This window comes from Mytilus californianus, unplaced genomic scaffold (genome assembly GCF_021869535.1).
Source record: "Mytilus californianus isolate M0D057914Y unplaced genomic scaffold, xbMytCali1.0.p SCAF_8, whole genome shotgun sequence".
Classification (NCBI taxonomy): Eukaryota; Metazoa; Mollusca; class Bivalvia; order Mytilida; family Mytilidae; genus Mytilus; species Mytilus californianus.
This window is the reverse complement of record NW_026262734.1, coordinates 94,046,731-94,060,322: the sequence shown is the minus strand read 5'-3', so window position 1 is coordinate 94,060,322 and position 13,592 is coordinate 94,046,731. Positions and strand designations below refer to the sequence as shown.

The following is a 13,592-nucleotide window of genomic DNA, read 5'->3' as shown; positions in this document are numbered from 1 at the left end:
AACTCTGGGAGATAGTTGTCTCATTGGCAATCATACCACATCTACTCATTTTTATAGTTATACTCTTTGAACGAGAGTTGGTGCTTCAAATATGGCTAGGATCATTAATTTATGCCTGGAGTAGAAACGCCTGGTTGTTTTGATTATTTCAAAATGTTTATAAATCATAGGAAATTTACAGAAAATGACAGTTACAAAATATACCGGGCACGGTCTTTCACAGCGAATCAGGGGATCTAATTATTTTTTTGTGAAAACCGCATGAGATTGATGTTCTTATCTGACCGGTCGGTCGTGGTCATCTAATCTAATGTTATTGATGGATTGAAACGTAGCCGCATTGTCTGATTCGTCACTAATTAAAAATTGTTCAATGTCGGTTATTCGAATTTGTTTTTATTTTTAATATTCACCCATTGTCAATCAGCTAAGCCAAGATTTTATTAATCTAATACAAATGGGCATAAAATAGGACAGTATGCAGTATGGATCAGTACGATATAGACATAAAGGCGTTTAATTGTTTAATTAATCTGTTTTAAAGCACGAGTTGTTATTAAGTTCTTTAACACATTTTTGTAGTAAAAGTGAATATGTGGAATGTTCAACTTCATTAATCAAAAACAATAATCTAAATATATCGCTTTATATTTTTATCAATTTGGCAAACTTTTTGGCATTGCTCTTTTTTTTGCCAACATTTCTCATTAAAAAATGACGTGAACTACCTCAAAGAACTAATCTCAGATTAATATATATACTACTCAAAGAAAGTTTTACAATACTTTCGTTGAGTTTAATAGGGGTCAGTCATACTTTGAAGGCTCAAATCTTTGTTATTTGCGACGGAAATGTTAGATTCTGTTCATATGTAACCAATTATTTCATCAGATTCACAACTGATTCTCAGTTGCGTGTGTTGTACGTATTCTTTAACCAGACCATGTGCAAAAAATTGCAAATTTCCCAAAAGTTTCCGAACAGTGTAGTAAATGACGATATTTTCTAGGTTTCCTGTACTTTATGTGGCCACATTTCATGTATTTGGTAAAAGAGAGGCGAAAGATACCAAAAGGACATTCAAACTCAAAGTCGAAAATAAATTGACAACTGCATGGCTAAAAAAGAAAAAGACAAACAGACAAACAATAGTACACAAAACACAACATTGAAAACTAAAGACTGAGCAACACGAACCCCACCAAAAACTGTGGGTGATCTCAGGTGCTCCGAAAGGATAAGAAGATCCTGCTCCACATGTGACACCCGTCGTGTTACTCCTATAAAATACTTTGTTAAAATTAATGTTTTTGTAATAATTCTCAGAAAGATTTAACCTAAATTATAATCTTATGCTTAATTTCGGTCGATTATATAGAATTATATTGCAAAGAAAAATATTTCGGATTATATTACTGTTTGGAAAGTCGTGTTGAAGTTATTTTTAAAAGGGAATAATACAATTTAAACTGTGAATCAAAGTTACCGTCTGGTGGGTGATTTTAAAAGCTAATTGGAAAAATACGAGCTTATTTAAATATTAGCTTTAAAATCATCTCAAATTATGTTTTGGGCTTAATATCATTTTTCGATATAGATATTATATATTTGATATACTACAGATAAATATTAAATTGAAAGAAAGTATTTACTCTGTCCGCTTGTTGATGTAAGGAGTTTTAGATGATGACAGCAAACATTTCTATTTATTGTGCTAAACCTCATTATCTCTATGGGTAATTTCAGTAGGACTATATGCATTGTAGAATTTCTCAAGACCTTGCATCACGTAATCATATTTTAGTTTTTGTTATAACACGATTTAAATACTATGGAAAATGATTTTTAATTATTTCTATAAAATTATGTAATATTAATAATGTTTAAAAATCGAAGAAAAAACACCGTTATTTACATTGAACCATAATAGTTTTCCTAATCGAAAATAAATGTTATTCAAATGCTGTAACACATGAGATACAAGTATTTACATGTGCACATATCTTTGCGACTAATTGTAGTTTCGGTTCTCTTGTGTTTAGTTTCTCTTGGTACTTTATTGTGCTCGTTGTGCTGTTGTTGTCTTGGTACCTTACTGTGCTCGTCTACGTATTCTTTGTGTTGTGGCTGTCTTGGTACTGTATTTTACTAGACTCGGTCTTATTTTGGCAGTGGTTGTCTCGGTCTTCTTATGAATGTTGTTTTTTTGCTTCTGTATTTTGCTAGTGTCGGGTTTCTTTTGGCCGGGTTTGTTTAGCTACAGTGTGTTATGTTAGTCCCGGTCCTCTTATGGCCGGTGTTTTCACGCTTCTGTATTTCTATAGTCTCTGTCTACTTATGGCTGGTGTCGTCTCGCTTCTGTTTTATATATAGTCTCGGTCTACTTTTGGCTGGTGCCATCTCGCTTCTGTATTTTATAGTCTCGGAACCTCTTAAGGCTGAGGTTGTCATGGTACTGTATTATGTTAGGCTATGTCTTCTTTGTGTTGTTGTTGTCGTGGTACTACATTGGGCCAAGCTAGTTCCTCTTTGGCTGGGTCGTCTCGCTACTTTATTGTGCTAGTCTAGGTCCTTTTTTGGCTTGATTTATCGTTTGGATTTTTGTGTATCACCTAGCAACCAACTTATAAATAGAAAAAGGGTATGCGTTTCATGTCATTTTCTCTAGAGGTCAATTAAATAATCAATAGAGGTTAGCATCCTAAACAAAATAATTTGGAGGTACATGAGGTGTTTCCATTGTTGGGAGATAATTTGGTAAACTACTGGCAATATTTGTCTGAAAATATATAAAAAAAAATGTGTATGAAATGAACGAAAGAAGTCATAATATTGCAATATGGTAGTGTATATGTATGGTTTTACTACTAGTTGCTTTATATTTTTTGATTATCAACATTAAGAAGCATCGTAAAAGATAACATAAGGGCCAATTCAATTTTTTGTTTGTTCAATCGCATATCTACTTTACCTGTATATTCATGTATATACGACAGCAAGATATTAAGCTCCTATCAAAAATATTTGAAAGAGGACGCCGGATGTTGTTATAAATTGTGTCCAAACCTTTTACTATTCTTAAAAAAAAAATGTTTTAACTAAATAAAAAAATTAAATGTCATAATAGTTATCTCCCATTACACAAAAATGTGTCCAAATTCTGTTATGTCCTTTTAATTTTTTGATTCGAGCGTCACTAATGAGTCCTTTTGTAGACGAAACGCGCGTCTGGCGTACACAATTTTAAGCCTTATATCTATGATGAGTTTATTTAAAGAATTATTTTAATAGTGACTTAGCATAAAAATATGGACGCCTTTGCAGAAATCAAATATAATTGTATATAATTTGTATCGATTTTTCTATAAAATCTTTTTCACGGGACAGTTTAATGTATCATACACCATGCTTGCAACTCGTCCGGTATGACATATTTTCCACTGGACGTTTAGCAAACAACATTTAAATTATATCATACTTCTAATATTTTATAAGACTATATATATATATATAAATGGTTTATGATTATAATTGATCCACCTGGCACTGTCGTTTTCTTCAGACTATTATTAATCCACTTCTTACTATGATTAATCCACTTCATACTAGTTCTATAATCCGTTAATCAGGTACTACTGATCGTAAATGTATAACAACGTAACCTCAAGGAGCACATAAACAAACGAGTTCCAACATATTACATCTCGTGTGTTAATTTCACGTCATTCAAATCAAAATTTTAGAAGTGTAAACATAGTGTTATATCAATAGAGGAAAACAAATTGAATTTATCCGTACAACTGAGGTAAGCGACAACGATTTTCTAGAATTTTCATATTTTGAAGACGATACATTAGGTGAACTTGAATTCTTTTTTTAATGCGTATACGAAATTGTTTTAAACAAGGACATAAATGAAAACAAAATTATTTTAAACCTGTATTTATCAGTATCGTATATTTTAAATTAACTTGTATTTCAAGATTACGTATTTGAAGAAAAATATTGTCTAATGAAATCTTGTCCACCAAAATAATATTTCATGGTTCTGTATCATGATATTTTGTCCACATCTATAAAAGAATGTCCAGAGAAGGACAAAATTTAATATGTCTTTGAAATTTTGTTTATAGTGGACAGTATTTAATAGATTGATAGTAATGAAATTTTGTCTCATTAAAGGGAGGTTATCCAAAGTTATATGTTGTGTATTTTGAGACAATATTTCATGGTTCCTGGAGTGTCATGAAATTTTCTCTTATAAAAGGGTGGTTATAAAAACTAATATTTTGGACAATGATATCATTCAAGTGTTTTATTTTATTGATAACAACAAACTTATTATAAGTGATTGTCAGTACTTTATTTATATAATGTATTTAAACAGTGTAATATGTACGTACTATTAACATATTTGACTTTAATCATTTATAAATACAATTTTTAAATAAGCTTCTGATAAAATATATGTTTGTTTGATATACAAAATACTTGCCTTACAAAATATTTTCAGTTATGAATATAAAAATATGCATGCTTCATGTCTGTGTACTAGAGATGAGAGTTAGCTGATGTAGCATTTTACGGTTGTACATGCCAAATACCTTTTAAGAACAATACCTAAACGATTCCAGAAACAACCTCACAATTTTATGGAGAAGGATTCCTCAGGGAAGACATGATTATTTTAGAAATATTTTCATGGAAAGTATTTCATTGTTAAATATTGCCATGGACAGAAATTCACTGTGAAATATTGCCATGGACAGAAATTCACAGTGAAATATTGTCTATGAAATTTTGTCCGGCGGACAATATTGAATGGATGACATAGTTTTATGTTACATGTACACTTGAATATCCACGTACATGTGGAAACCATATACACTGTAGATCTTCTTTTCGAACGAGATAATTATTGAGCAGGGATTTTGTATCAAAGAAACTAAAGCACTATATGATATGGTAAACTGGTATCATGTCATGTAATATTGTCGCTATGAACAATTCGTTGGGATTTTATAAAATGGTCTCCGGTTTTTTTACAAAACAAAAAATACATAGAATGTCAAAATCAGAGACCGCGTATTCTCACTTTTTAACTTTATAAAATATATGCATGTATTTATTTCACATTTTTATATATTTTTTTTTAACTTTTTAGGAATAGCAGATTTCCAGTGAAGAACGGCAGTGTCAGAATTTTCAGTGTGGCACACGGATTTTATTGTTTATTTTAAACTTATCGTCAAAACTCCATTTTGAATATTGGTAGTTCACCTTTCCGGGAACATCCATCTTCTCAACGTCGGAGTTATTAAAATTGTATAAAATTTGTGCGGCAGCAATCAAGATTATGAAAAGGAAAGCAAAAATTCGAAAGACAACCATGTTAGTTTTCGGATTATACGAAGGAGAGCGATGCTCTCTAGATGTTCCCATAGGAACGTTAGTTGGTAATGTGAAAAAATTGTTTCAGGCTAAATTTAATATTTACATTGATGAGTTGAATAAGAAGGATCGGAATATCCTGGTTCTTCATTATGGCGGAGCAGATTTGGAGGAATCTTGGTGTTTTACTGATCTCGGTATTCCCGCGGGTTCTACTATCAGAGTAATCATAAAAGAAGAAGTGAAGCCCGTGTTATTCATCTACTGTACGTACAACGATGAAAATATCGAAATTATTGATAAAGATTTGTCTGTACCGTTACTGAAAATTGAGGATCTGCGCACGCTCTGTGCTAAGAAATCAGGACTTCCGGTATCAGTATTCCGTCTCGTTTATAACAAGAAAGAACTGTATGATGACCACCAGCTCTTCGACTATGGTGTAGAGGCTGGACAAACGATTCGATTAGAAAACTGGGATGGATGGAATGAATTTATAAATCTTTGTATAATGGGATTTACTCCTCAAGTGATAGCACAAATATCAACGGAAGAAGTCATAGCTCGATTTCAAATGAAAGTGGCATTATTTATTGCGGCACATTATGGAAACGTAGATTTAGCTAGATCGCTTATAAAGCAAGGCATCCGTGCAGATGAACAAATCGGCGAACATCCCCTCCGACAATGGATGAGAATGGAACCACATATCGAAACAAAGAAAGCACCTGTGCACGAAGCAACTGAAAATAATCAACTTGGTGTTTTGCGATTAATGGTTAATCACGATATCACTTGCGTCATGGCTAAAAATGGAAACGACCTTGCGCCACTCAATATCGCTTTGCGTCAAAAAGTTAAACCGTGCGCCTCGTTTCTATTAACAAGGCAATGGTCAAAGGTTTCTGTTGGTAAATTTGGTGCATTATCTGTTCAGACTTTAAGTAAAGTCAAAGAATGGGCTACCATTGCAAAAGAAAGATGTTTCGCAAAGTATGGAACGACAAGATCATCTTTGAAGAAAAAATCCTTTACCAGTGGACCACTGGTCAGTTTTGGTATACCCGTCGTCAATGGCGTGACTGACAGTCCAATGACAGGAAAACCTCGATCAGAACTCGGAAGCATTCGTAAGAAATCGCTGTCTGTATTTCAGGATGTATATGGAATCAACAAGGAAGATCCAGAACAATACTTTAAACAGATGTCGGCAGTAACAAACTATAAAAACATGAAACTACAGAAAAACACCAAGTGGGGCAATATTCTGGATAGAACTGATATGGGGACCAGATTTATCACCGGTATCAAATCTACTATAGAAGAATCAGAAGACGAGGGATCTGCTTTACCGAAAAAGCCTGGTTCTACATTAGGCAAAATTATTGGTGCAAAACAGAGGACATTAGAGTCAATAAGTTCAAACAATGAAGCTAATGGACCTCCAGGCTCTGTTATAAGTCGTGCAAGACGAGGTACAGTTACAAGCATTTCGGAAGACGATTCAGAACCCACAAAACCGTTGAAAACAGGAATATTAGGCAAACTAAAGGGTGTTCTTGAAGCTCCAATCATAGACGAATCAAATGAAAGATCCATTAGAACTCCAGCCAAGCCAGCATTCAGAAGTAAACAACTCTTATCAAGAGACCAGACTATAGAGCAAACTGAGGAAACAGCAAAGAAGCCGGATCAACCTGAAAAGTTGAAACTTGAAGATAAGGAAACTGAAAGCAAGGGAACTATATTGAAGCTTCCCGCAATTATAAAACGCAAGGATCAACAGACTACATCTGATGACAATGTGTTTACAGATAATACAACAGATGTCAAAGAAAACAACCCGCCCAATCTCGGTATGAAGAACCCTAAGAACTTCTTTCAAACTCCAAATAAAGGAATAAGTAAAACATTGTCTAATTTAAAACTCGATAAAACAAAAACATCAACGATGATCTCTGAAGTACCAAGATCCCCTACTCACACCGAAAAATCAAGTGCCACCACGCAAGAGCGGAAGTCACGTAAGCGGAAGCGACTGACATCTGCTTTATTAATTTCTCAAGCAAAAGCCTCCGATGGTGCAGTTCCTCTCCCTCTAATCAGTACTGAAAACATGAGTCGCCCATTCTTTTACTGGAACGGATTACGAGAGGAGGATTATGTTCTGCCTTTACTAGATCAAGTTTCGAAACACAAAGGTGCAACTTCTAGAGACAGGGCTATCAAATCTTTGACAATTGCAAATTCGTTCAAAGAAAAACCATGGCTTGCTCAAGTGCGTATGGCAACATCTTTAACATGCCATTCGTTAAGACGTTCAATGCTTGGTGATATTGATGATGACAATCAAACAATTTGAAAATGGATTAAATGCATTTATGTCGAATAAGTCATTGCATATCAATAATGTTTGCATGAATCCTTATTAATAATGTGTCAATAATAGTATTATATTTTTATTATTGATGCAAAAGAGATGAACATTTAATGAAGTTACAATAATCAGATAAGTAAAGAAGGCAATTCATAAGATGTACTTTGATTCAACGATAGAGCGCATTTAGCAGTAAAACGACTCATTCCGGTATTCATCCACTGTCTGACAGCCTATTTGGGACTTTTTGTTAACGGGATGGGGAAGTCAATATAAAAATATATTTGGGTATCATATTGATCCTTGTCGCCAATATTTTGTTTTCCTTAAAAAGGAAAATGGTAAAATGGCATATTTTAGTAAATGTCATGAAATACTATTGCACCGAATTTGTATTTGTAGGGGATAATTTTTAAATTTCTTTGAAAACAAAAAAAAAAACAAATTGCTTTTACAGTCCTTATTTGGGTTTGCATTTGAGGTTTTTTTAAAAGAATAATGACTCAGACCCATCCTATCCATCCCCCCCCCCCACAATAGAGGAATGTAACATTAGGCGTCATTCTTCCGAATTATGTAAAATTAACAATTAAGATAAATTTTAAAGGGGAGATAATTAAAAAAGAACGAATTCAGTTGATCATTTTTTAACTACTTTTATAAAATGGTGAGTATTAAATCAAAAGTATTTTAAATAAGTTTTAATTTTTTTTAAATATAATGTTTACTGTAATGCAGTCATAAAGTACTAAATGTGTAAGGATAGAGATACGAATATATTTATTTATAAATCTTCAATATGTGGAGGTAAGAAAGGGAGGAGGAGGGGATTGTAAAATTTTAATATTTACCTTCGAAATGTCTAAGCAAAAATCTTTTCCTTCTCTCTTCGAATAAAAGGAGATTTGGGCTATACATCAATAAGACAGAAACCTAGCGGTAGATAACGTGCTCAGTTTACAATAACGACGCTACGCGCACCACTACTGAAACCAGGAACACGGCACTCTGTCGGGGTACCTGTCTTTTTGTGTGAATCGATTCGTAACCATTATGTAGAGTGTAATGTTTTTGTTAATATTTTCTACCTTTTGTCTTAAACCTTTTAGGCAAAGTATTGTTTTTAAATCGATTTATGAATTTTGATTGCTGCATTTGTATCTTCTTTTTATTTTCTATTATTGTTTTAATAAATTAATTTATTAATATTATTGATTTTTGTTCTGTGTCAGTAATGGTAGTTAAAAAAAAATATTTAGAAAGTTGTTTCCCCTTATTTGGTAGTTTACTGAACATTTTCCCAATGTTTAACCCCAGTTGATAAGACATCAAACATAAGAATGCTAGGACATGTTGTTTTATACAGTTTTAGTTATTTTGCACTGTAAATTTAAAAATAAGTTGACTAATGCATGAACTAGTTCAAAACAAACATACATTTTGCACATTTTTTGAGATTTATTTTTACGTTGACATCCATATTTTGTAATTTAAAAATGTAAAAGCTCCCGTCGCTGTAGACAGCATAATGCCGATTTTATATGGAATCAATTTTATACCAAAATTCCTTCTTTTTTTCGGAATATATTTTTGAAGGAATTACATAAATGTAAAGTGGGTTTTATTCGTTGGTGAAGGCCGTACGGTGACCTATAGTTGGTAAATTCTGTGTCATTTGGTCTCTTGTAGAGAGTTGTCTCATTGGCAATCAAACCACATTTTTTTACTTTTATATAGATGTAGAAAAAAATCTGGTTTCAACTACCGAACTTTAATCAGATAAAGATATTTCATTTATATAGACTTTTGTTGAATATACTGCTACATGTACTAAGGGGGTGGGGTGGGGTGGGGGGTGGGGGGGGGGGGGGGTGTTTAACGACCTTGATTACTCATGAGCGTCTCGCACGGTCGGTTGTTATATATGAATAAAGTTCTTAAACGTAGCAGTTTAAGTGTTCCTTTATGAATAAGTATACTTGTTGCTGGATGATTTTCTTGTAATTGTTTTTATATTATTTTTGTATAATGTTTATTTACAGTTGTGTTTTAGTCTTTTTGTTTTAAATACTTTAATTTTGTTACTAAATATGTGATAAGAATATTTAAATTTTGATTTTTTTTAAATGTATTTTAAATACTTAATGTTGTTACGTGTACTAATTATGTGATAAGAATAATAAATTTTACACAAATATTGCAATGTTGTCACCTACATACATGTATAAATATCCTGCAACGTCCGGTCTGTGTTTTTCTCTTGATTGTTAATGACCTTTTTACACTATATCCATTGGATGTTGGATGTGCACTGATTGATATTTTTGTCTTAGATGCATGTTTTTTTTTTTAGTTGTTATTGGCTTTGAACTAGCTGTCAGTAACTGCGAGTACTCTCAGATCTGTACTTTGTGTCTTCTTTTGTTTTTTTTAGTGATGTGTAAATATCCTGCCACGTCCGGTAAGTGTGTTAGTTTCTTGGGTTTCTGCTTTGTGTCGATCTGATGAGTTAAGCCCTTTTCAAATGATTTTTATAGTTTGTTCTTGTGTTGTGCTGTTACATCACTGTCCCAGGTTAGGGGTCCCGCAGACATGTTTAATCCCGCCACATTCTGTATGTGCCTGTCCCAAGTCAGGAGCGTCTTATTCAGTGGTTGTCGTCTATTGCTGTATATTATATTTGTTTTTCGTTCATTGTTTTGTACATAAATCAGGCCGTTATTTTTCCCGTTTGAATTGTTTTGCATTTGTCTTTTCGTGGCCGTTTATAGCTGACTATCCGGTATGAGTTTTGCTCATTGTTGAAGGCCGTACAGTGACCCATATTTGTTAACTTCTATGCCATTTGGTCTCTGGGGGAGAGTTGTCTCATTGGCATTTTTTTGTAAATATTTCTAAATATTAATTTGGTTAAAAATTTAGTTTTTTTGTTAAAAAAAATACATATTTAAAGAACTGATTTTCTTTGTGAAAGCAAATTCTCCAAACGGATAATTAGGACTTGTACACAGTTTTGTAAAGTTGTTGTGCTTCATATGCTATGGTTCATTTGTCACATGAAATCCACGAAAATTGATACTTAAGATGGGATTGCTTTGTTTGCATCAATTTGCATTATTTGTTTCTGTGTCACATACAAACATGTTCAAGCTGGACCCTTGCTTAAATGTCATTTTTCTAGCTAGCTTAGCTTTATAGAGATCAACCAATTAGCCCAAGGTCCCTAGATATCCACTTTTGAGGATCACTCATTATATAAAATAAGATGTGGTATGGTTGCCAATGAGACAACTCTCTACCAGAGACCAAATGACGAAGAGGGTAACTTGCGGCAACTATAGGTCACCGTACGGCATGTTTTGTTAGCAGAAGAAACTATAATGTATTCAATTATTTTCTGACATTTTCCATGACACTTTAAATGAAACACATGTTAGAAAATATGCTAGACTCTCTGTATGCACAAATCTTGTGTAGCTACCTTTACTGGATGTCGCCAATTAAACTGCGAATACAAAACCCCCCCCCCCCCCCCACACTATTTACATTGATTCCCTAGTGGGGTTTGATTGAAACTGAAACGAAGATGCCTGTACGAAGTGGGCAATATGAGGGTCTATATGTGGTTAAAAGAACAAATAATGGACTAAACAGAAATAGAATAGAAAAAATGGGTAGATAAATAAAGAAATGAGAATAATGGTTCTAAAATATAAAGTGTTGAGAATGATGGGCAAATAGAATAAAGAATAGATATAAATGTCATAAAAATCAATTAATATAGAAATGAAGACCCCAATGTAAACCCTCCAATATGACAGCCTGTCGTCTGCTGAAAATCTAATTATTTCCCCAAAACTGGCCATACCTTTTAAATTGTGTTATGCTAGAAACGATATAATGTAAAATTCCTGAACGAACGTAGAAAAAAAGGAAAAAGAACAGCGAAGATACAATGAGGCCTTCAACTCGAAGCACTTATATCACATCTCACTGCAGGTTAAAGAAGACTCCGTGCTCCGGTTTTAGCGGAATTATTCGCTAGATTACCATCATGCTACACTTGTACATTTTAGTACACAAATATTAACAAACTAAGATTGACTAACCAAAAAAAATAAATAAATACTGTCCTAATTTGTCCAAATTTTATTTAAAACACAGAAAAAAGACATTCATACATATGCACATCAAAGTATTTACAAAGGTGGCTCATCAAAATATTTTCGAAGCAAGTCTGAGCGGCATTAGACTTCTAAAAAGTGGACACAATGAGAACATTCTGATTTATCTTTTTTTTTTATCAAAACCGATTATGTTTTGTTATTAGGATGATCAACAGTATAGATTGCGATATCATTTTTTTCACAAAAATTTTAAACGGTAAAAAATGCAACGACTATACAATGTTTTTCATTCAGAAAACAAATTATTCTGAACATGGTATCATATCATTGGTGATTTCCTCGATAAAATGGAATTTTTCGGACTTATTCTGCTATCAGATTCAAAACAAAATAAAAGAACGCTGTAATTCGACTACGCGTACGCCACATTATCTAGCGGGGAAGGAACGCAGGCGGATCGGACAGCTGTCCGTGGTCGTTCAGGGGAGAGAAATTTTCATCAGCACATATTTGACAACTAGATTCCTGTATAGCAGGAAAATCACAAGTCAGTACGTAGACGTTATCTATCATATCAATCAGGCTGGTTCCCTGTCCTTTATCTGTTTGGCTCTGATAACAAGGGTGACTCGACAGCACGAGATGACAGATTGTCACGCTGGCAAGTTCCTCGGAGGAATCAGTCCGTAGCGATTCCCTCAAGGAACATCGCGGATTAATCCAAAAATAGTTTGTATACATCGTGTGTGATAGATTCCTCTAAGGCATCATTAAATAAAAGTAATATATAAAGGTATCATGTCTAAGGTATGACATATTCCACTAATGCAGTTATCATACAATACTACATGTCAGAATCCTCTAAGACATCATTCTCTGAGGCCACACCAAATAAATTACTTGTTCTTTGGAATCAGTCGCCCCTTAAAATTCAGTTTCAAAATAAAATCCTACTGAATAAAAATAAAGTGGGAAATCTTAAAGAAATCAAGAGGAGCATTTTCTATTTTTATGTTGAAACTGAATTTTTAGGGGCGACTGATTCCAAAGAACAAGTAATTTATTTGGTGTGGCCTCAGAGAAATCTGTAATACATGATACCTTTACACAATGCTGCCATAAAGGAACAGGTCACACATGATATCTTTACATGTATAATGATGCCTTTGGGGGATCTTTCTTTACATAATGATGCCTTTGGGGAATCTGTCATTAATATTGTATAATAAACTTTATGCACTGTGCCTTTATAAAACAATGTCTTAGGGGAATCTGTCAGACATGATTCCTGAGTACAATGATCCCTTATAGGAATCTGTTATGTTATATAGTATGATACCTTTATTCATCGATGCCTGGGGGGTGGGTGGGGGGGGGGGGGGGGGGGGGGTGTCTGTCTTACACGATTCCTTAATAGAATGATGCCTTATTGGAATCTGTCATATATATATATAGTCTTGTATGATAACTTTATACAGTGATGTCTTAGAGGATTCTGACATGTAGTATTGTATGATAACTGCATTAGTGGAATGTGTCATACCTTAGACATGATACCTTAATATATTACTTTTTTTAATGATGCCTTAGAGGAATCTATCACACACGATGTGTACGAACTATTTTTGGATTAATCCGCGATGTTCCTTGAGGGAATCGCTACGGACTGATTCCTATGAGGAACTTGTCAGCGTGAC

The 13,592-nt window shown here is 33.6% G+C and overlaps 1 protein-coding gene across 3 annotated transcripts in view; it reads left to right on the top strand.

The window, feature by feature from the left end:
• The window catches only part of LOC127713091 (uncharacterized), a 29,170-nt gene extending 19,204 nt beyond the window's left edge, over nucleotides 1-9,966 (top strand). For all 3 annotated transcript variants that reach the window (XM_052219710.1, XM_052219708.1, XM_052219709.1), the window contains exon 2: nucleotides 5,165-9,966. In XM_052219710.1, the coding sequence (XP_052075670.1) occupies nucleotides 5,357-7,753 (2,397 nt within the window). In that variant the 5' untranslated portion in view covers nucleotides 5,165-5,356 and the 3' untranslated portion in view covers nucleotides 7,754-9,966. The remainder of the gene's footprint in view (nucleotides 1-5,164) is intronic.
• The last annotated feature ends 3,626 nt before the right edge of the window (nucleotides 9,967-13,592 follow it).